Here is a 23,657-nt window from a genome sequence, read left to right as displayed (position 1 = left end):
GGGAGCTGAATCAGAGCAGGAGCTTGAATCCACCACTGCTCAGCGTGTACCTGCTCTGGTTTTGCAGTTGTCTCCTGCTCAGGGGAGCCAGAATCCTGTTTTGGTTGCAGGGTATAAATCTGGTGTGTATGTTTGCTCCTCAGGAACTCTGCTGGCTGGCAAAGACCATTCCTTCAACTTTCAGTTGCCTGAGTTATCTGATCTTAGATGAATTTCAGCACTTGTTTATAGCATGCAGGAGCTTCTTGCCAGCAGCTGGCTCAGTGTTTCAGATTTTGAAGTGTGCTCTGTGCTGCTCTGGTTGAGCTCTAAGGTTTTTCAGAGCTTTATCTCTCCAGGTGAGCATTCCAGTGCTTTGCTCCTCTACAGTAAACGTGGGCAGGAATCTGCTCCAAGGGCTGCTCGAGCTGGCAGGGCTGTGGGTAGCTCTGTCCTTTCCCTGCCCTAACCATAAAATGGGCAAAGGATGCAGTGGAGGGCTGTAATTCCCTGCCCTGCACCGTGTCATGGTGAGTGCACACGTCCATGGCTCTCAGCTGTGTCTCCAGCTAAGCAAATATCTTATTTCTGACACACAGCACTCGAGCAGTGCAGCCCTCATTGGGGCTGCTTCTGGCTGGATTTTGCTTCCCAGGTAGGTAGCTTGGTCTGTCTGTCTCTCTCAAGGCTTTTAATAAGGGTGAAAAGTAAAGAACTTTTCAAATGTTGTATTTTGTATGGCACGCAAGTGCAAAATGGGTTCTTTGGGTTGGTTGTTTTTTTCCCCTCCTCACTTGACTAAAATCTCACTTATGTTTTCTCAATCAGTGTATGGCATGATTGTTTCTTCTGTTTTGTGGAGAGCTTAATATCCTGGAATTTTCTGTGCTTGCAGCTGAGAGCCTAAAAAGTTGTGGTGTCCTCTTTTCAAGCTATTTTTGTCATGTTAGATTTTATAAACTGTTTTATAAGAATTATATCTTTCCAAGACAACTAAATGTGAGAGTGAGATATGCAGCATGTGCTGCAGCTTCAATGGGAATATTGGAAAAGTTGATTAAGTACTTTAGAAATATGCAGTGTGAGTTTTAAAAAGCGTGTTGTTTTTGGAAATGGTTTGCTGTTCTTTGATCTGTCTGATACGTGTGCATCATTGCTTCTGCATGCCTCCTCAATTTTTAAAGTTAAAAGTTGAGTTTAGAAAAAGAACTTTAAGAAGGTAAATTACACTCACATAGTATAATTCATAGTACATTTTGAAACTAAAAACAGGTATCTTGTTTCTAAAGAAGACTCCCTAGCATATGTTCTATATCTGTTCTATTTTTCAGCTAAGATTCTCCTAAAGCTTCCACAGCCTAAATTACCATTTTGCCTGTCTTATATTATCTTTTTTTTTTTTTTTTTTTTGCTTTGAAACCAAAAACATAAATTTGTATTTTCTTTTCTTACAATTGCATATTTATTCTGGCCGAATTCAAGTTGCATCATACCGCTGAAATACACTATAATTTCTCTGCAACAAAATGGTTCACATTCTTAATGAGCTGTTCACTGTGAGCATCTGCTTGAAGATGAAAATAATTGCTTCCAGATGTTCCCTTACAAGAGGAGACATTTACTTCAAACGGCACTTGCTTTCAAAGCAAAAGTTGGGTCCTCTGGATGCAAGAGGAATTATCAGCTGTTTTAAATCAGTGGAGCTCCATTGAAAACAAAGCAGGGCTAGTTAGCTGCTCTGCCTGTTTTAAGTCAGGAGGTTTATGCCAGTTTGCTCCAGCTGAGAATATCCGACTCCCCAGCTTCAGAGCAAATGGTAAAATTGTGTTTGAGCTGATTAAAGACTAAACAAACCCAAAGAGCTGCCTTCGTGCTCACTTGGAGCAGGTAGTGGCTCCATGCTCACACAGAGCTCCTGGGATGAGAGGAGTGAGTGTGGATTGCTCTCCACTGCATAACTGAGGGTAATTTAGGGCTCTGGAGGAAAAATAAGGAGTAATGCCAGATGGTGCACTCAAAGGATAGATCTTTTGTTTAAAATCCCTAGAGGGATGCTGTGGTTCCTTGCCTTATTAAGAAATCTTCTTCCCATATCATGGAAAACCATGTCAGTGTCCAAAAAAGTTCTAAATGTTGTTTTAGCTCAAGAGTGAATAGAATCTGTCGATGGGGCCAGAGTTGCCTCATCCTGCTCTTCTTTCTGATGTTCAGTGGCCTTATTTCATATCGAAGCTCCCACTTTTAACTCTGGTTTAACCTGCAGCAGTCTGCTACCTTAACTGCTGTGCAGAGCCTGCTCCAGTCTGGACTGGGATGTGCCTCTGAAACTACTGCAAATTAGAGTTTTTCTGGAAGACAGAGGAGTTATTTGCAATTATAATTGTAATTTTTAATCACCTGTGTAGAAAGCAGCTCCTCCTGGTATTTCATTAAGTGACTGCCTCTTGGAGTTTCTCAATAAGAAAATCAGTGCAATATCTTTCCCTGATTAGTGCTTGATTTATTTCATTCTGAGAAGAAAAAAAAAAGAAAAGGGCCAAAACCATGAGGCTACATTTCTGTTTATTTTCCCATCCATCCACAAATATCATTGCCAATGTCAGCAGGAATGGGCATGGCATTGGGAATAGTGGGTGGCTTGGATAATTGGTGTTGCAATATAGATGCAAGTTTAGTACTATTTTTAATTTGTGCAATATTCCCCACCAGACTAAAATAACTTACATGCAGAGGAGATTTTGAAATAAACTTTAACTCTGTAATCTTTGAAATAACCTTTGTGGCTTTCTCCAAGCCGTGGTCTGCAGTGTAGTGTACAGTTTGGGGCAGACAGAGGAAGAGATGAGAAAAGGGTGATGGATGTGGTGATTTCTGATCCCTCAATAACATCAGCGTAGAGCCAGATTAATTATGGCAACTTCACTTAAATCATATTAATCCATGCAATTCAAAGCACTGCTGTGATTCCTCAGTGTGATCCACGTGATCAACACGCTAATGGGATTTATGAATTGTCACAAAATCTTTTAACCATTTGGAAGCCTACATTCTTTTGTTAAAAATTGATTTGGTGCCTGGTAAACTAAGTATGAATTTTTCAGTGAGGCTTAAACTCCTGATTGGACTTTCTTCCTTTTGAAAACAGGGGTGGCAGAGGCACTTGATGTATGTAATATACTCTGATAAATTTTGAATGGTTTCTTGCCTTGGCTTTCCTGAAAAATGGAAGATTCAGTGGAGATGTGAGTGTTGACCATTCTCCAGACACACTGATGTGATGGATGTGTGTCCATCCTAAGCGTGTCTACTCTGCAATCTGGAAAACCAGCTTGGGGCACACAAGCAAAAGCCATGAGCAGTTGTTTCTCCTTCACAGAGTTTCTTAGTTTAGACATTGCCTTTTAGGCTCCAGTTAGGACATTTCATTCACAGTTCCCTCCACGCTGTGCAGCCTTCAAAAGCATTAATGTACTCCATGGTGTAAGTTACTAATTATTGCTGTAACTGCAGAGGTGTTGCCTCTGCTGCTCAGTTTGGTTAAGGTGCTCATTCTGCAACACATCCTTTATTGAATGACATGTGACAAGAAGGTGTACAAGGTAATCCTAAAGCATGGCTTTGGCTGATGAGTGCTTTAGGAAGACACCAACTCTTTTGTAATGTGCCATCGTGTAGGTTTGTGTCTGTTCAGCCTGAGTATTGTTTTGGATTTCATGTCTAGCCCAGGGATTAACTTTGCCATACATTTGCTTGAAATAAGGAGACACAGGGACACGGAGAAATAAAATAAGGAGAAATAGGGACACGGTGGTTTGGTGATTAACACAGAACACTTAGACAAAAATAACTGCAGCACTTGAGAAAAACACTGAGGCTCAAACTGAGGATTTAATATGGGCCTGCCAATAAAACACATGGCAGTCTGTCAGTGCTCACATAAATAACTGGGGGAATATTCTGCTTTGCTTTCAGGAGCTGCTAAGTCGCACATCGCTCGAGACTCAGAAATTGGATCTGATGGCTGAAGTTTCAGACCTGAAGATTAAGCTGGTTGGTATGGAAAAGGAGCAGAGTGAATATGAAGAGAAACAGAACAAAGCCGAGGTGAGTTTTTTTCATTACCTTGTTTTAATTTTTTTTCCATCCCGTGTCTCTGGTGTGCTGTCACCCACCTGAGCTTTGTGCTGGAACCAGCAGGGAACATGATTTTCCGTGCTTGCAGCCCAGCCCGGATCGCTGATCCTGTGAATTCAGTGTGCTTCTGCATTTTCGGGATGCGGTTTCTTTTCCTTTCTCTCATTATACTTCAGAGGTTGCTGTTTGGCTCTCATCAAAGCCAAGTCTTTTCCAGAAGCATTTATTGCAGTGGGTGTTCACTTAACCCTTTCCTTTCCCTGGCAGCTGGGCTGGCATGGCTGTGCCAGGCTTAGCAGAGCTCTTCCCTCGTTTTTGTGGCAGAAAAGACTGAGCTCAGTGTCAGGGCTGCCACAAGGACTGAGAGCAGGGATTTTAATGTGTTTGTGGCACTTGGGAGGGCATTTGCCTCAAATGTGTCTTTCCCCTTGTGGCTACGTAATAAATAGTGCAAAAAAAAAAATCCTGGGTTGGAGGCAATTCCAGCCCTTACTCCCTTTCAGATGTGGAGAGTTCTGGACATCAAAGGAGCTTTGGGGATTTTGTGTATTGGTTAAGGCAGAGTATGAAACAGGGAATTCATCTGAGCAACATCCATATCATGGTGAGCAGCAGGTGGGAGCTGGGAAGGAAAGCAATTGTGGAATAAATTCATACAAACTGCCATGTGTTGCCCTACTCAATGGTCCTGTAAGGGGACCAGCTAAGCTAGCAGGAGAGGACTGCCTGGAAAGGAAGGAGTGCTGGGTCTGAGATTTATGCCTTGCTGACTGGAAAAAAGCATTAAAAACCCAAACTTTGTTCCATATTGACTTAGGAGAATTTGAAATCCAAGCAGCATTTGGAACTGTTTGCTCTCCATAGCTCTGCTAGTGGAATGGCTGATAACTATGCATGAGTACTTTGCCTGCAGTGACGTGGCTCATGCTCACTTGGGGTGTGTTTGCTTTCAACTTATTTATTCTCTGAAGTTTTCTTTAGAGATTCAAAGATAACATAAAGAGAGCAATTTCTGGCAGAGCTTGCAAGCCAGAGAGGCACCAGCTGCTGTTTTTTACCACCTGTGGCATTTCTTGTGCCCTTCCAGGCATAATTGCCAGTGCCTTGTGCACAGAGGGATTGAGCACTGAAAACCTGAGCAGGTCTGAGCACACCTGATGGCTGCAGGTGGTGCTCCCAGTGCTCCCCATGACGTGTGGAATACAGGGAGGAGGATGCCTGGATTACTGCAGGGCACACACAGCCAGCCTGGCTCCTGGAAAGCAGAGAAGATTTTTGAGTGCATTTTTTATGGACAGGACTCCTGAGTGCTTGGGAGCTGTGAGATTCTGCTGCTGCAGGGAGGTTTGTGTGGAAAAGCTGAGCTGGAACAGCCTGGATGCCTTCGTGGTGCTGCTCAGTGACAGGACACGCTCCTGCTGAGATGGAAAACAGGATTCTAACCTGATGGAAAAGTTTGGAATCGCTGTGTTGGGTGTGTGCTGAATTATTAACTACCCCAAGGTGTGATTAGGTTTCTGGTGTGTTGAAAGTCACAAACTTTGGTGTGTGAAGAGCAAGGAAAATGGGTGCTGTAAAAGGAAAGATTTTTCAAAGCATTTTTGGTTTGCTTGTTGAGCTATTTGTGTATTTATTTCAGATTCTCCTGAACAGGCATTAATCAAATTTATCAGGAGCTGCTTTCAATCAAATTGGATGCTTAGTTGAACTCTAATGCTTTGACCTTATTTCTCCTCCTTTTCCTGTAAATTATAGTAATTCTTCAACACAGACACAATTTCAAACATCAGAATGAAATGTATTAATGTTCTTTACGTTATTTGACTACAGCTGCTTAAACTTGGTAATATTTTGAGTGTTTTCCTGAACTCTTTGCTTCCACTGCCCAACTACATCTTTCTAATGAAGAAACCAAACCAAAAAAAACCAACAAAAACCAGCCTACCTGTAGTTTCCTGTTGGTTTTGGCATCCAGCATGTAAACCATTTTAAACAGCTTGTTCGTGATGCTTCACGGCCGACCCTGCTATTTCTAAATATAATAATGGGGTTTAAAAAGTTTAAAATTAAATGTGGCATTGCAGGATCATTGTAGCTCAACCACGTTTTCTCTCTATTCTAATTTTGTGTCAGCTTATTTCACAGCAGCTGTTTCCAGACACTTAGAATTCATCTACAGAATTGTTCTTCTGGTTGGGCTGGGAGGAAAGAAAGCAAATTAAGGCACCCTTCTAAATATGAGTGAGTTTTAATATGCAAGATTGGTTTCACTTTATCTTGTGCAGCTGTCATTTAGGTTTGGTTTTAGTGAGCAGCAAGGAGTTTATCAAGCATCTGTAACCTCCTCTCAAAGGTATTGATTTCACACTGAATGCCACTTGTCTCTGGCTCTTCAAAAGCACATACTAAATATAAAGTGCCATTTATTTATATATATTACAGAGGGGCCAGGAGAATAGCTGCTTTTACATGGACTATCTGACTCCTGGCTTTGTCAGTCTAATTCCTTTTCTGGGGAATAATGTCCTACTTTTGACACAGTGAAGGTTTCTGGAGTCTCACCTAAGGGGGTTCTGTAGCTGAGAAGCCACAGAAATTTTGAAAATGTGTTTTTTTTTAATGTAGCAAGGTATGAGGAAGCAGCATTGTCAAAAGATTCATAGCTGCTCTACCTGAACATGGACAAAAGAGACTTTCTGTCTGTCCTCCTTCTTCCTTTTGTGGTGTGGGAGAAGCCTCTGGGTTTGGCTGTAAGCTGCTGGCAAGCTTTTTGTGACTCTTGTAACTTCTGAATTAAATATCTGGTGCAAAGCTGCTTGCAATTCCAAAGAAACCTGAGTCAGTGAGGCACTGACTCCCTCTGGGGAGTCTGTGTGCTGCCTCATCTGAACCAAGGTGTTGGAGTTGGTGTTCATAAATGTTCCTGCCAGGTCCAGTCCCCAGCTAGAGCTGCTCTGGGAGGTACCTGACTGTGGAGAGGGTGGTAAAAAAACAAACCTAATCCTCATTTATGTCCATTGAAGGTTTGGTGGGTGAAAGAGGGTGAGCATCAGACATTGTGATCCTGATTGAGCATCACATGTATGAAGTAAAATGTATGTAATGGCTTTTCTGAATTTCATCTTAAGCACTGTGAGCTAGAAAATACTCAAATGTGTGAAACTCTTCTATATGAGTCAGGTAAATCTTCGTGAATGTTTAGAGTTGACTGTGGATGCTGTTACTGCCCTGTCCTTGCTGTTCCCCAGCTCTGAGACTCCTGATTTTACTGCAGAGTTGAGGTTACAGGAGGATTGTCGGCAACTCTAATGAAGAAAATAATAATAAAAAAATTATTTGCCTCGTCATCTGTTGTTCTGTCCACTGAAATCTTTTTCTCTCCTTTGGAACATGGATTAAACTCCTCAAATTTATTACTTACTTGAGAAGATTGAGAAACCACAAAACTTGTGTTATTAAAGTACTTGAAAGCTAAGAGAAAAACACTTGAAACCTGTGATAGCTGGAAATACACTCACTGCTCTTTGCTACAGAGTGGGGAATTCAGGTGAAATACCATATACATTTTCATACCTGACTTTGGTTTACTTTCTAAGCTGGATTTTTGTGTGTATGTGTATCACTGATAGACACAAATCCAAGAAGCTGACCAGCAAACTGGTGCACTTTAAAACAATTACTTTTTCTTCTGTGCTATCCTCCTGATTTCTCCTGCATCTTTTGCTTCACTCCTCCTCAATGTCAAGATCCTGCCCAGACAGAGAGGTCATGGAATTATTTCTGCCCCATGCTGGACCTGCAAACAGAGTTACTTTGCTAGTAAATTCTGTGTATAAATTATAAAAGAGCAGGCTATGGCCCCAGCTGAGCACTTTGCACTTTCTTCCTGCTGGATGATCTGGAGGTGCAAATGAATGCAATCAAGTCCCATTTCAGCAAAAGTGTACCTCTGAGCCAGTATATTAAAATAGGTTCCAAATTGTCCCTCACATAACTGTAAAACCTTCCAAAAAAAGTTTCTGATCTTAACTTCAGACTCAGAATCATGAATTAGTCTGGAATGTAGATTCTGTTCCATGTAAACTGTGGCTTTGTGCAATATTCCAGGTTTATACTCATTTACATCTACTTCATCAGAAAGGAAATACATAATCTGTCTTTTTTAAGCTTGCCTTTGATGTGCTTCACATAGTTCTTTGTGCTGCAACTGTAGAAATATATTCTTTGCATCATTTTTTTCTCTCACCTTTCTATTTTTTTTGTCTTTTTTTTTTTCCCTGTCCTCCCATGTTTTCAGTCAGTAGTGAACCTGATCAGTGACCTACAGGAGCAGATGTGTAGACTGCAGCTGGAAATTAATAGTAGGATCCAGGAAAGAAAGTCTCAAGATAGGAAAGCAGACTTGGTCCCTAATGGTCCTCAATCTGGTGCAAGATCAGTAGAGCCTCTGGGCCAGAAGAATTGTTCTCAGTGTGAAGTATGAGAAGCACCAGAAGCCTCTGCTTTGCCTCTTCTCTCTCTTGCACAAACTAAATTCCACTAACCACAGCTGCCTTGGCAATGTTTTGGCATTAATCTTCGTGGCTTTCATTAGCAAAGAGTGAGAATGCCATAAAAAATGACCAGGGGAAAAAAAAATCCGACCCCAGACTCTGCAGCCCAATTACTGGGACAAATCTGGTCACCATTGCTGGCTGCCTACTAAAGCACAGAAATCTGTAAAATCCAGTCACCCCTTTCAGACTTGTCACAGTTTCCATTCCACTTGTAAGTCTGTGGTGCTGGTGGGGTGTGGGTTTTGGGATCTGGGGGTTGAGATTTGTCTGATGTGCAGCATGCTGGCATGGTTTGGTAGTTTGTTATTTTTCCTCATGGTGATGCCACCCCAGCTCCTCTGAACACAGATTATTGATTCCTGGGTATCTTAAAAGCTTAACACAGGTATCAAATAATTTCAGCTGAGACTCTCTGGCATCCACCCTTTCTTTTTCTATTGAAAAGAGCCATAATAAAAATAATCTGCTTGTACTTTTAAAAGAGCAAATCCAACACCACTTTGTTTATTCCCTGACGTTAGCAGGTACCAGAATTTACATAACAGAGCCTGGTTGTATTTGATCAAAAATATGTCACGTGGCAAAACAAAAGCTGCTTTGCATAAATGGCTTCATTCCACTGAAGGTGGAATGATACTGGTATGCTTAGAAAAAAACGTTGTAATGTTTGGTTTCAAATCAGGTTGTTGCCACATCTCTTTGATCAAAATTTGTATGCCCAGAACTCATAAGTAATCTGCTTGTATTGTGAGGGAGTTATTCAGTAATTTCTCTCATAGGTTTTATGTTATAAAAATAAATATTTTGTGTGTTAGACCTATTTTGGAAAGAGTGCTGCTCTTTCTGGGCTTGCTTTTGTGCAGAACTGCTTAATGGACTATGAGAACTACAAGCTGTAGGTTGGAGAAATAATCTGAGGGTCAAATCTGGGAGTCATTCCAAATCAATCTCAATGTAATCCAGGATGCTGGTGTGGTGCTTAATGTATACACTGCACAGGAGTCCAGAACTGGGTCATTCCTCCAAATTTTCCTTTCTTCAGTTCATTTTAAGATATTTTGTCTTGTCAGAGCTCCATGGAGGTTTTAATAATACTGCCCTTTAGAATGAGCAAGATGCAATTCTATCAAGGAATGGGAGAAGGGACATTTAAGGGACAGCCTCCTGGAGCAGGTCTCAGTTTTTAGTGGTGGTTCAGTGTTGAATACTGTGTGGCTCGTGCATGATCTGTAATTCAGTGCTGTGAAAAATTAATATCTGCCAGAAAAACCTTACCTTTAATCTCCTTCTTCCTCTACAGGGTTTGTTACAGGAACTCAGGCACCTCAAAATTAAAGTGGAAGAACTGGAAAACGAAAGAAATCAGTATGAGTGGAAACTGAAAGCAACGAAAGTAAGCAGAGTCCTTGGCATTTTCTAATGACAGGCCTCCATCAGCTGGGAAGGGATATGCTGCACATCCCATCAATATTTGCTTTTCTGACATTTACCTTGTGCCAGGGTAGCTATGAAGTGGAGTTTTCTCTAACCATCTTTGGAATCAATATCTTGGTTTGAAGGTGTTGTACCTTTCTTTGTGCCTTTTGCTCCCTCCATGCAGTTTTCAGTCTGGTGCTTCTTGCAATTCTTATTTTAGGGAACCACAAAAGACATTTTGACTTGCAAAGAGCTGCCCAGAGTAAAGACTCTTTGAGGGCTTCCTGGCCTTGATTTGTAATGACAAGCCCAAGTGGGATGTACTTTCCAGCCTGAGGAGACATGCAAAGTTTGTTGGGTGTTTGTTTACTATGGAATTTGTTTTTGTAGACATTAAACCCAAAATCCACCATTAGCTCATCTTTGACTTAGTGTGTATCACACTTACACTTCTATTGACATTAAATCCTGCAAAGCTCTTGGGTCATAATATGGAGAAACTTTACATGTGAAACATTTAATCATTTTCCCCAGTAATTAGTTAGTAATTAATTTTTCTAGTGGAGCATTCTCTTATTTCTAGTTTGAATTTTTAGCCCTTTTCCACTAAATTAAAAAGCACCATATGATTTTTCCTTCTTGTCCTGTAATCACATGTCCTTTCATTTGTGGAATAATCCCTGTTGATATGAATGACTGACTCTTGAGTTGTGGCTGAATCTTGGAGAAACATTTCAAATTATTAAACTGAATTTTCTATTTAATGCTGATCCAGACATGACAGACAGCTATTATTTGTATTAGCATTTCATTCTTCTGAGAATTCTTGGATGAATTACAGAATGTTGCTGTCATGTCTTTTTTCTCATTAAGATAATAGTTCTTCAATCCATGGAAATGTTTTCTCTGAAATGGTGGAGATGAACAGTCTTTGGGAAAATATTTTCTCAAGCAGTGTGTGGCCAGCTGCCAAGACAGATAGAAATTATGGAAAATGAAGGACCAGAAGGAAAATAGGAAAGAAGAATCATAAAACCCACTGAGGGAGAGAAGATGCTGGACTGGAAAGGAAGAAAAGTACAAGAAAAGAGAGAGGAAGCAGAAAAATAATCACAGATGACAGGAATTAGAGATGAAGGGAAAAGAGAGCTTTTAAAAGAGCTCTGAGATCAAGTAGACCAGGGGAGGCAAATCCAGATCTGGTATTAAGAGGTCTGCAAGCTTTTGTCTTCCTGTTGTTGCAGCTTCTTGGATGAGAAATTGGAATCTATCCATGGGTGGATATAAAAAGCACATTAGTCAGTGGGAAGTGTAGGAGCCCTTCAGAGAAGCAGCAAGGCAGATTCTTCTATTCCACGTGGAATTTTGGGCAGAGTGGTGATGTTTTCCTGCAATCCAGCCACTTGCTTCCTGGTGAAAATAAGTTTTTGTGTTAATTAATCTGTGTTTCTCCCTATTTGGATAATGTTGTTTTGCATCTTTCCTGCTTTATTTTAGTGTTTTGAGAAACTGGTTGCATTCATGATTTTTTTTAGTCCTCTTTCCTTTCTTCTTCCTTTACCCCCCCCCCCTCCCTTTTTTTTGGCTTTTATCTGCAAGGAGGCTTGATGTGCTTTTGCAGGGGAAATGCAGAATGTTGACACACAGAAGTTTTGAGACCTCTGAAGAAAATATTTTTAAACTGCTGACTTAAACTGCTCACAGCATATTTTACTTTCTCATCAATACAAAAGCCAGATTAGAATCACTGCATTTCAAGCTGGACAATCACAGAATTCTTCTCTCTCTGTCTTGTTGAACTCTTTCACGTGGGATTTTCTATCCAAATCTAGTGGCAGCCCTAAATTTCCAGTAAATGTAAATGAACACTGGTATTTTGTTGCATGTGTGTGGTTGTTTTCCAGGCCATGCTCTCCTTCTATCCTATTTGCTGTTTTGAGGAAAACCAGTTTTGTTATGTTGCTGAGAGGGCTCAGCATTAACAGATTCTCAGTTAACTAATAAGTTATGCTTTTTGGTATATCCTTTTTAGTATAGGATTATTTACAATTTATAATGCTTAAATATATAAAATATAGTTCTAGATTTTATAATTAGGATTGAAAAGAACCAATATGTGTTTAAACATCCTTTGATACTTTTTAGAGATCTTCATGCAAAGTTTGAGTTCCCTATAGCAGTCATTATTATTACATGACAAACTCTGTAGCATTGAGAGCTTTCCATAGTTTCCTCACCTACATAAACCCTTGAAAATTTTCCATTTCTTTGCATCTGTCTTCTCCAAGAGATTACTGAATGGGGAAAAATGAGTTTCTCTAACAGCAATAGCAGCATAAATAGGTTGTTCTAGTGTTTGTGAAGTATTCTGACCTCAATACACTCAGACATCTTCTAGCTCCTGGGAAAGACTGACAGAGAATGGGTGTGGAAGTAATTCTGACTTTTCTGTGCTGTTTTTCAGGCTGAGATAGCCCAGCTGCAGGAGCAACTGGCTCTCAAGGATGCAGAGATAGAACGCTTGCAAAGTCAGCTCTCCAGGACCTCCTCATACACTGAAGTGGCAGAAAGAGGTAAGAGGAGGGGAAACAAAATTAAGCATTCAAACCCTTCCTTTCACTTTGCTTTGGTAGCAGCTCAGTGCAGGACTGCAAAGGGATACAAAGAAATAACAGAATGGACTTGAAATTTATTTTGGGAGGAAAAGTGGTGTCAATTAATTCTGTGTTCTGATAGAGGCCTTTAATGTGTGAAATTCTATTCCAATCTAGAGGCAGCACAAATTGAAATAAGTATCCTCAAGGCCCTGAAACTTTTTCTGTTGGTGTTTTATTTATAACTGTAAAGACTCACTGCAGTTCAATGGGAATTTATTTTTCAGGTGGACCTTGAAAACTTGTTTGAAAAATCTTTAGCCTTTCTGGTTTTTAAGGGAAAAAAAGGTCAGAATAGTAGCTAAAGCCTAATGTTTCAGTGTCCAAACATCCTAGAAGTGAATCATTGTTTCCTTTCCTCGTGGCTGTGTCTGGTTCAGGCTCCCTGTCCCGTGAAAGATGCTCCAGGTGGGTTTTGAGTGTCCCTGCCAGCCTGGGCTGGTTTAGGGCTCTCTGGTTTCTGTTTTAAGCCTGCACTGTTGACACAGGTCAATGGCAAACAAACCAGTTTGTTTAGCCTTTGGTCTCCACCAGTGGTGCCACAGTTCTCTGAAATATTCCCTGCCAGGACAATATGGAATTAGGGACAATATAGAATTAGGGACCTTTTCCTCTGCAGCACCGACACATCCACGCAGGAGTGTTTGTGTGCAGTTTGCCACAGGGCACCAGCTTGGCTGCTTCTCTGGGTCATAACTGAGACTTCCCAAGGCTGCCCTGGCTGGGATGTGAACTTATGAATTTATGAATAATGAATTAATTTCCATGTGCTGTGCTCCCTCCTTCCCAGGGCTCCCCAGAAACCTGCTGCGCTTCGCTCCGGCGGAGCGGCTTTAACATGGCTCAGCTGCAGAGCTTGTGCACGCACAGACTGCATGTCTAACCTGGAAATTAGCCTGTCTAACAGCACTGCTTGGTAGAGGAGCCCTTCTACTAATGGAATTTCGTGTTTTCTGTGAGATTCCCAAATAATTTATGGTATTTCAAAGGAAGGATGGTGTGGTATGACAGTAAATCTAGAGCTCGGCGGTGTTCAGATTCTAGAAGTGTGGTGCAGCTTGATCTGTGTTCAAGTGTCCTTAATTCCAGTGGCAGAAGAATCAAACCCTCTACAAAATCTGTGGGCTGTACTCAAGGAAAGCACTTAGACTGTATTTTAATGGAAACAGGAACAACCTTTCTGGAGAAAAAAAATTATTTATCAGAATTTCAGGTGGTCTTCTCAAAGTTAAAAAATTATGTCAATGTACTTGTAGTAGGCTAGAATGCATATCCTAATTAAATTGCAAAATTGATCTAATATGTGCTTTTTCTACATACTTTATTTGACTCTCACCATCGTAGAGGAAGTTTATAGGAGAAGGCTAAAAGAAAAACGTAAGCCTTGCCATTCCCTTTTTGGCTTTACCTCACTGCTCCTTCCCCACCAATGTTAACTCAGACGCATTCTGCAGCAATAATTCCATGGTTGTTTGGATTTGGCTGTCTGATTGTAATACACACGAGGCTCTGCTTTCACTGCTTGCAGTGAGCAGGCAGCTCCTTGCCCTGCTCAGTAAGATCTCACTGCAGAAATAAAGGTCAGAGCTTCACAAATCAAACCGTGGCACTTCAAAGGGACATTGTCAAGGTTAACAGAGCCAAAACCCAACAATTACCCCCTTTTATTTGCACATATGTAAACCCCAATATTTAATTTTGAGAAAGATGGCTTTAATTGGAAGCCTTTATCTTTGGAGGGGAAGATTTAGGCTTGTTTGTTTTTTTTTAAATCACTACATCAAATTTAAAAAAAAAGTCTGAATAAATGTCTCCATACTTGATGATGTTCATGAATATTGTAAGTAAAATTTGCTCTAGTGAGCTTAAATCTACCTTGACACCAGTCCTTTTTGAAGTCTAATATTTACAAAGAGAAATTAGTGGGACTGTGATTTTTTTTTTTTTAAATCTCCCAATTGCTTACCCACTGCCTGCTGGCTTTAGTTTTTGATTTGGTTCTGCCTCTGCATGTCCTGTGTCTCTTCCTTGAAAAAAAGCCTTAACCATTGCAAGGTGTCCACTTTCCAAAAACTAATTACAGCTTTTTCAGATTAGCTGTGACATTGTGTGTTCAACATTCAGTTGTAAATCCTTTTTTTACAGATGCTCTTTGGCAATGTTGATTTTCTTTCCCCTCTCTCCATGCCTTCATATCTGTTTTCATGGTTTTTTTGGGAGCAGCTTTAATGTCAAAGCATGTTAGAACAGAGGAATTCTTTCAGGTTCTGTCTCCATCACTCTTGGTTTAGTCAGGAGGACTTGCTGGGATTATTGTGGAGAGAAAAATGAGAGATTTGGTTAAGCAAAGTTAGGATGTGATTAACAACCTCATACATTTCCAGAGAGTGTGTTTTAATTGGTAAAACATCACTGGACAACCTCTGTCACTAAACTGTGTGTGAGGAAATTCTCCATTAGCTCATAACATAGATTTTAACCAAGTTATTCATCCTGAAACATTTAAGTAAATAACATTTTACAGGACTTCCTTGTTTCAAACGAGCTTTTTGTTATTTTTCATTCCCAAGTTCATGGATGTACTTTAACTATTTCTCAGAGGGAATATATATTTTCAATCCTACTGTAATTTCCTTAATATATAACAGCAAACACACTTCACACTCATCTTTAGCAAAATGAGCTTCAGTGTTTCTTTTCTCTTCCATTGCTTGACTTCCATAGTTTAAAATAGTGTTATGTAGTGTTTTGTAAGCAAAACCAGGATGTTTGTGTAGTGCAATGCTTTTAATAGTTCAGCTTCTGAAAAAATCTACATTAAATGTAGTTTAGTAGTGCACTGGCCATGCCACTGACATGGTTTTGGTTATTAGTAAGAACATAGGGGGAATATCACAAAACATCTATTTACAGTAAACATAGCAAGTCTTATTTCTCTTACAACATTTTAAAACATTTTTAGACCAAGAAGTTCAGCGGTTGAAGATAGGAATGGAGACATTATTGGCAGCAAACGAGGAAAAGGTGAGAAAATAATCTTTGTTCTGCATGTTAAGAATGAAATTATGGTTTTGATTGTTCCAAATAACACACTTTCTGTAAGGACTACACGAGAAAGGGGATCCATTCTTCAGGAGGATGTAATTTTTTTGGCACACTCATAGGGGATCACATAGACAACAATATGCATCCCTAAAAACTTCCTTTAGCAAGTGGGGAATCCAGACAGGGGGACATTAATTCTGGAGAACACTGATGTGGCTCATAACATTTATTTCTCAAAAAAGCCCTAACATCAAACTCCTCTGGTTTTCTTACATCTGTAATTTCACATTGTCCAGCAAATATTGTGTACAAAGGCCAATAACATTCCTTACAAAGCATGTGAGAGACTGAGCCTGTTTTCATGGAAATCACAGAGATGTAGTAGAGTGTTTCTGCAGTTAAAAAGGAAGGATTTAAAATGTAATTTTATTTCTTTAATGTTTTGCACAGGACCGTCGGATAGAGGAGCTGACACTGCTGCTAAGCCAGTACAGAAGGGTCAAGGACATCATGATTGCAGCTCATGGTAAAGTGTCTTGTGAATAATTTCCTGATTTATTTTAAGTTTATGTGGTGTTTCCTGTGACCATCAGCCACGTTTTACAGAATAAAATGATGCTAGAGAGGGAGAACTAATTTATTTCCCTTCCACTAAGGAAAACCCTGACAGATGACAAGTTTTGTTTGGAATTAACAACTGAAAGCCCACCTTGCTTTGCTGCACACAATTCTGTGTATTTAACTTCAGAATCTGGGGGGAAGAAAAAAAAAATCTTTTTCCCAATTCTCATTTACACTGTAGGAAATGGAGTGGGTTTTAGGACAATCTCATTTTAATTTGTCACCATAATTTTCAGCACTGAATTTAATCTGGGAAACCTGACCTTCTGAAAGGACAGTTTTATTCCATGCACCCCATCACGTTAACAAGCAATAACAATATTTTTAGGCCTTGCATGGCAGAAGAGAAACTTGTGTTTAACACACAAAAATATGGAATTTACAGAGAGTAAATGTATTTAACATGCAAAATAGAGAATGAGAGCAGATCTCGCTCTCTGAAAGTTCAATAAGTAAATAAATAAAGAAGCAAGGAACAAGCCATGATGCTGTGGATTTTTGAACTGATACTGCAGAAAACAAGCTTTGCCTGTTCCCCTCCCTTGCTGCTCCTACTCTCTGATGCTTTCAGGCTCTCCTGTCTCTGGTGGCAGTGATGAGGAACTTGAGACAACGTTGAGGAAATGGAATCTTTTGAATAACTCCCAAGGAGAATTACTGAAAACAGAGGTACAGATGTTCTAGAAGCAGCTTCTGCTGTATAGATGATTTTTTTGCTGGTAGTTTCTCTGTAGTAATGTAGATGAGGGCTCAGCCCTGGCTGAATTTTTGTATTTCTTGGTATGGGCACAGTAGATTCAGCAGCAGACACCAGAGCTGCAGCTTTGAAACTCTTGTGTCTTCCCCAGGCCCCTGCAGAATTGTCACCAGCTGTGCTCCCTCCAGTGCCACACAAAGCCATGGAAATCAGGCAAGACCTTGTGTTTCATGTGGGTGATGAGAAATTGTATTATTTAGACTATTTGCAACTGTTGGCATCTTGTCTTGACTGATCTTGGCTTTGCTGCAGCTTTGGGCACTTGTGAAAGCTGTGCTTGTTGTGGGGGTTTGCAATGCTCAGATGTTTAAGGTTTCAGTTACAGGGATAAATCAGCGTTTTTATGAATCAGAAGATATATGCACTGTAGTCCTTAAAACCATAAAATTTATTTCTATTTAAAGTGGAAGCATTCCAGTACCTCCAAATAATTTAACCACTCAGCAGGAAGAATCTTTGGATATCACAAACAGGTAAGAACGAGTAACTTTCATTGAAAAGTAAAACAAATTTCCTTTCTAAAATCCCTAAATGTTGCACAGTGCTCACAGAGAGTTATTGCTGTGCTTATTTAGAGCTTCTAAAATAATCTACAGACAGCAGGATAAAGCTGCCCACTGGGCCAGGCTCCCTTTCACTGCTGGTCAGAGGATGCCTTGTCACTCTTTCTGCATTCACCTATTGCTGTTCTCAATGATTTTCAGGCTAAAAACGCAATAAAATAAACAAACCTCTTAATTCTGAGCTATGTTTTATGCAGACATAATGTGATTTCTGCAGCTGATGTGCATGAGACACTGGGGATATAAAAACAAACCCTGTTGTATTAACTGCTGCTTTTTTTGCCTGTCCCTTTTTTAAGGGTTGCACAGAAAAAAAAGTCAAGCAGTTTAGAAGACTTGCAGAGCGAATCCTTGGAAAAGGTTGGTTTATTTGTAATCACAGCTTCTGGTGTTTAATGTCACAGCCAGGAGAAAAAGATCAAGTATGAATATTCTTTTTGTTATACATATGGTGACTTTAACCACCACTAACTCTGTACGTGGGCAAAGAGCCCTAAAACAGCTCAAGTTCTTTTCTCCCCCCATTTCCAAGCATGTCCTCCCATGTGGACACAACTTCAAGTTCCGTTTTTGCCCTGAGAGAAACCAAAATATTTGCATGAAATATAAGAAATAACGAGGAATCATTTTGTTAAACTGCAGTATTGTTTTATTTATAGGTGCTTTAAAAATATTTTTTTTACTTCCAAATCACCAAAAATATTAAGGCAGCCAATCCTGAAAGTAGCTAAATGTTGGGACTGGGTATTTCCACACAGGATTCCTTTCTGGGTGTTTGCATGCAGCTGTTTTCCCTTATCTCTCAGGTACAAATGGCATTCCTGAAGGTGGCAGTGATGCTGCCTTAGTTAAAGCAGCAGGAGCACCTCAAAGTCTTTCCTTCCACTCCAGAATAAAACTTCTCAGTTTGCAGTGTCTTGTTACATTGTGGTCCACAGCCTTGTTTTGTCATTATGCACACTGATATTTTTCTACACTTTTGTAATTCTGCTTTGTGAGAATGTTGTTGTTTTCTGTACTCAAATTAGGCTTATTACCAGGTTACCTACACCCAGTAATGCCAATTAAACCAGATACCAGTAATGTGATTGCTCCAGTTCTTAAATTTTTTAAAGTTTGTCTTAAATATTTTAATATTTTTCTTGACTTGCTGGAGATGATAGTGACCAAGTAGAATGTGTGAAATTTGTGCTGCATTTGTTTCATTATAGTCACAAATCAGAACTAACATTTCATTCCATGAAGAACTGATGAAGTCATAGCTTTTAGGTATTTTCTTGTCTTAAATCAAGAATCTGAATTTGTGTGATGTGCTGTGATAAGGCTGAACCTACACATTCATGCTGGAGTTATCCTGCCTTGCTTAAAGCTCAAATTCCCATTGCTTCCAGCAGTAATAATAATAAAATAATAAACCACATCAGTGTCCCTGACCTAACTGTGGTGGAATTTTTATCAGTGGGTTTCTATCAGAGCTCTTTATGGTTTCAGCTGGATCCATACAGGATTGTGTGTGTTATTTTATGTCAGTTGCTTTCATATTGGTCTGTTAAACAGCTGTTATGTTCCCAGCTCAAAGTAAGTCTAAAGGGACCACCCAGAAACCTGGAAATAGCAAAATTCCTTTGATCACAATAGAACTTACACAGGAATTTTGTAGAGTGGGGTATGAACAAACACAATTAGTACTAAATATTGGATTGAGATGAAATTAAGAGGTAACAGTCCTTGTAATATATTGTCCATGCATTAAGCACCATCCCCTTAGCAGTAAGACTACATTTGATGTTTCATGTATGTATGTTAATACTAACATTTGTCTGTTGCTTTTTTCCATAAAACTTTGAAATTGCCCTCCCTGAAACTCCATAGTATGTAGATGGAAAACCAGCACAGCCTGTTGTAGAACAAGAGGTATATTAACTGCATCCTTCCCTAACAATTCTCTGGTGTGATGTGATGTGATGTCTGGTTTGCATTTTATATTCATTTTCTCTTCAAAATGTTTGCATAGTTCCAGTGCTGACAAACAAAACAGAGGGTTTGAGAGGGAAACCTTTTGTTTTTTTACTTTTTATCTTAAAGTTGGTTACATGAAGCTGAGGTCAGTCAGGCTCAGAATACACACTGCTGATGTAAGACACAATTGCTCTACTCTTACTCTTAATATTTTTGGTACAAGTTGGGATGTGCTCCTGCAGTTGCCAAAAAGGAGCTGGAGTTGAGGAACTGAACAATTCCAAAGAATCCTCTAGGCCTTGGAACAAGAACAGATAAAGCAGTGCTTATCTCATTGAATTTTTAATGTATCATCCTGTCACAGACAATGTTTTGAAACAATTTTGTTGGAATGGGGTTACTGAATAGGAGCACACTGTATGTTCCTCTGTACTAAATATGGTTTGCATATTTCCACTGCAAAGTTCTCCTGTGAAGCCTCCATTCTGATCCTGACACATTAGCCAGTGTGAATTTATTCCAAAGCACATATTGCATGTACACCATTCTCCCTGTTAATGTCAGCTGGGGCTGCAGGTTCCTTGCTTGTCCCAAAAAAAGCATTTTTGTCCTACACCTTTCACCCAGAGCATTGGCTTGGCCAGCTTTTCATCTGGATTCAGTGTTGAAGAAATCCCTACAAACCATTTCCAAAACTGTAGGCAAAAGTATCTTTGTGTTTTGCCTGAAAAAGTAACTTATTAGGCTCAAAACGATCAGATTTATGGGAACATTTCATCTGCCTTTGTAAAAGGAGCAAGGTGCCCAAGGAGGTATCACTTGAATGTGAGGAAAATTAGGTTCTGTAATAGAACTGGCAATTATATTTAGCTGTAATTATTTTTTTAAAAATACCTGACATGTACAATTCTGTCTATGCAAAGAGATTTTTGTTCTTACAAAAGTTAAATTTCTGTACCCTAACTTTGGTGTTAATTCTTTCACTGTTATTAATGGTTTGAGGAAATTCGAGGTGTACTTTTGGGTTAAATTTCAGCGAGATACAGTTGTAAGGCAGAAACAGAGAAAGTCTAGTGGAAAATAGGGGAGAAAAAAAAAGATCTGAGGAGTAACTAAACACATTTAAAATAAAGTTGACCTTGGAAAGATCAAACGATTAAATAGTGACAGGGTCCTGGAGGAAGGGGAGACAGCTAGAAAAACAATTATGGCAAATCCAGGCAATATTTAACATGCATTTTAAAGTAATGCAGAGTGGGGGGAGCAGATGAGGGAAGGCAAGGCTGTGTCTTGGCTGGGAAACTGTCAGCTGATGGATGGGTTTAAATGGAGTTATCTGTCAGCAGGAACGTGCAGGGACTGGGGTCATTTTGAAGAATGCTTCTTTCTCAGCTTTAAGAACGTTGTGTACCAGATTGCAGACGCTGTGAGCACTTTGATTTTGTATTTACTTTATCTTTCCCTCTTTTCAAAACAGCAGAGTAAGGCAGTGGGGAAAGGCAGCAAATACCAAACTCTGCCAGGAAAGCTGCCCCGAGCCCTGCAGAACGGAGAGCAGGGCATGCACAGCTCCCCTGATGGAAGTGCCACGGGGGACAACGATGACAGCAGCATCCCAAGCCTCAGTATGTACCTGTGCCTCCCCCAGAGGGAAAATCCAAAAATCCAAACTGTCTGAGGGGTTGGGACATAGTGGGATAGAGTCTGCTATGCCAGGACAATGTTCACATGGTTCACTTAGGGAATCTCCTACTGCTTTACTTCTTTTTTTCTTTCTTTTTAAATAAATACCAGAAATATTCCCACAGCTCATGGCAGAGTAAAGGATGAGTTTAATTTAGAGGGGTTGTTGTTTTTTTTTTTCCTGTTGCACCTGACAATACCGTTTGAAACTTTACAGTACAACTATCAAAAACATGAATGTTTTGGGTAAAAACTCCTCTATCAGCACTGTTGGTTGCTTAGCTCTGAGGGACCCACTAGTGAAAATTTAAAATTTAATTTACTACATGCAGAAAACCATCAGTGGATTTTGGAACTACAAATATATTTCCATTCCACAACCACAGCCCTGTGGAAGCCTGTATTAATTTCTTTTCAGTGGCACCTTAAGCACAGGTTTATTGACAAAAAGGTGTTAAGAGTTAAAGGCACAGGACCAGGTATTTTTTTAGGACTGAAGAGTTTGGGAGCTCGAGCACAAGAATATCCCTTATGATTCTGAATTCTTCCTGCACTTTAAAAGTTACAGTGAGGTTTGGGTTTTTTTTGCTGTTTGGTTGTAGTTTTTTTTTCTTTGGTGGGGGTTGGTTTATTTTAAGGCCTCTGGTCCCTAAAGCTGCTAGCACACTGAAGTTTCAAGGTTGCAATAGGTTATTTGTGGTTGTTTAGGGGTTTTGAAAGAGCTTTTCTGTGATGGCAACTTTGTAGGCAATGCATGAGCCATGCCATAGTGTCTTTACCTGCAGGATTATCCAAGGGTGAGTGAGCTTGTAAAGGAAAATATTCTTTTTCTAGAAACAAGCAATGGTTTTTTAAACACACTGAGTCCAGAGAATTTTTTCTACAGGTTGTTCTGTTTCTTGCATGTGCAGTAAGTTCATTCCACCTCCAATTCTGTATCTCAGAGCAATTGGATGTTATCTTAGACATTGCTTCATTTCAGATACTCTGCAGGCTTCGTAGAGCTCTGTAGTCTTTGCTTAAAGAGCTAAAACTTCCCAAGAATAGCCAGGAAAGCCCAAACAGATCCATTTTCATCCCCACCTGTCTGAGATGATCTGTACAGAGTTCCTGGGGCTTGTGCACACCAGGGCACATTCACTTCCACGTCGAGCATAACTGCTTCTTCTTCTTTTTGTTTCTGCTTGTAATGCTTAGCTTAACTACTTTGCCCTTCTGTAACTTTATTTTGCTGGTGTTTTGTATCCTCTTTGCTTCTCCATCTGGCTTTCTGCTTCTTGGGATGACTGAAGATCGTGGCAGGAGTGTCAGTGCACCTGTGCTAGGTACTGTATCCCAACAAGATGCAACTTGAACACTCATTTTGCTGCTCACTTCGGTTCTTTCCTCTCCCCCTCCCTCTCCCTATAAAACACTAATCCCAACTCCTTACATGCAGTACTGAAATGAAGTAATAGCTCCTGCTGTGTGGCATTCCCATGGGGTTTCTTTTTATGACACTTACTCCTGGTTTCGTTGTGTTTTAGCTGAGTTTAGAAAAATTCCCACGGATTTTGATGGAGGAGTTAAGGTATTGAGAGCAGGCAAGAAAACCTTAAATGAATTCAAATAACATAGTTAAATAGAAAAGACTGAAATAACAAAATTATTTTACCCAATGTTTTATTACTTTCCCTTTTTTTGTATCAAATGTCCAGCTGTTATTTCACCTTCTGAGCATGTTGTTGTTTGGGTTTTTTTTAATGCAAGAACAATTTTATAGGTGTCTGTACTTTCATATCATGTCCTGCATTTAAACATCAGCCTCCCAGACAACTTTATCAGTAACTGATATAAAATGTGACTATAATATTGTTCTTAACCCAGGAGAAACAGAGAACATGGATGGTGCAGTGGTCTCGGATGACCTTTCACCTCTCTCTTCGGGAATGGATTCAGGCTCACAATCTCCCTGGTCTCCAGAAAACAGAAAGAGTCCAAAAGGGATCAAGAAAATCTGGGGAAAGTAAGGTCATTTTTTTATTATTCACTATCAAAGCATTTCAGCCGAGAAAGAAGCCAATTCCCAGCTAAATCTACAATTATCTATAGCAAGAATAAGCTAAAATTTGGGGAGAGAAAGCAGCTCTGGGATTGCATGGGTGTGTCCTTATGTACACAGGGGGGTGGAAAAATTGTTGGGAGTGTTCACAGCATCATACTGGTGAAAGAAATAAGGCACTGCTGTCATCTTGATGCTATTCAATTTAGCATGCCAGCAGTTTTATTAGCCATGGAAGATTAAATTGTA

The 23,657-nt window shown here is 39.9% G+C and overlaps 1 protein-coding gene across 23 annotated transcripts in view; it reads left to right on the top strand.

Annotated features, from left to right (window-relative positions):
• Positions 1–23,657, top strand: part of PPFIBP2 (PPFIB scaffold protein 2) — a 90,852-nt gene that overhangs the window by 59,138 nt on the left and 8,057 nt on the right. For 7 of the 23 annotated variants that reach the window (XM_088175352.1, XM_088175355.1, XM_088175357.1 and 4 more), the window contains 14 exons: positions 3,952–4,083; positions 9,970–10,062; positions 12,550–12,658; positions 14,084–14,116; positions 15,702–15,763; positions 16,235–16,310; positions 16,977–17,074; positions 17,254–17,315; positions 17,567–17,635; positions 18,025–18,085; positions 19,598–19,639; positions 21,162–21,309; positions 22,660–22,692; positions 23,234–23,372. In XM_088175352.1, coding sequence (XP_088031478.1) covers positions 3,952–4,083; positions 9,970–10,062; positions 12,550–12,658; positions 14,084–14,116; positions 15,702–15,763; positions 16,235–16,310; positions 16,977–17,074; positions 17,254–17,315; positions 17,567–17,635; positions 18,025–18,085; positions 19,598–19,639; positions 21,162–21,309; positions 22,660–22,692; positions 23,234–23,372 — 1,157 coding nt within the window. The remainder of the gene's footprint in view (positions 1–3,951; positions 4,084–9,969; positions 10,063–12,549; positions 12,659–14,083; positions 14,117–15,701; positions 15,764–16,234; positions 16,311–16,976; positions 17,075–17,253; positions 17,316–17,566; positions 17,636–18,024; positions 18,086–19,597; positions 19,640–21,161; positions 21,310–22,659; positions 22,693–23,233; positions 23,373–23,657) is intronic. The other 16 variants (XM_088175371.1, XM_088175372.1, XM_088175348.1 and 13 more) reach the window with 6 other exon arrangements.

This window comes from Sturnus vulgaris, chromosome 18 (genome assembly GCF_052056855.1).
Source record: "Sturnus vulgaris isolate bStuVul1 chromosome 18, bStuVul1.hap1, whole genome shotgun sequence".
NCBI classification, from domain to species: Eukaryota; Metazoa; Chordata; class Aves; order Passeriformes; family Sturnidae; genus Sturnus; species Sturnus vulgaris.
This window is presented reverse-complemented; position numbering and strand designations above follow the sequence as displayed.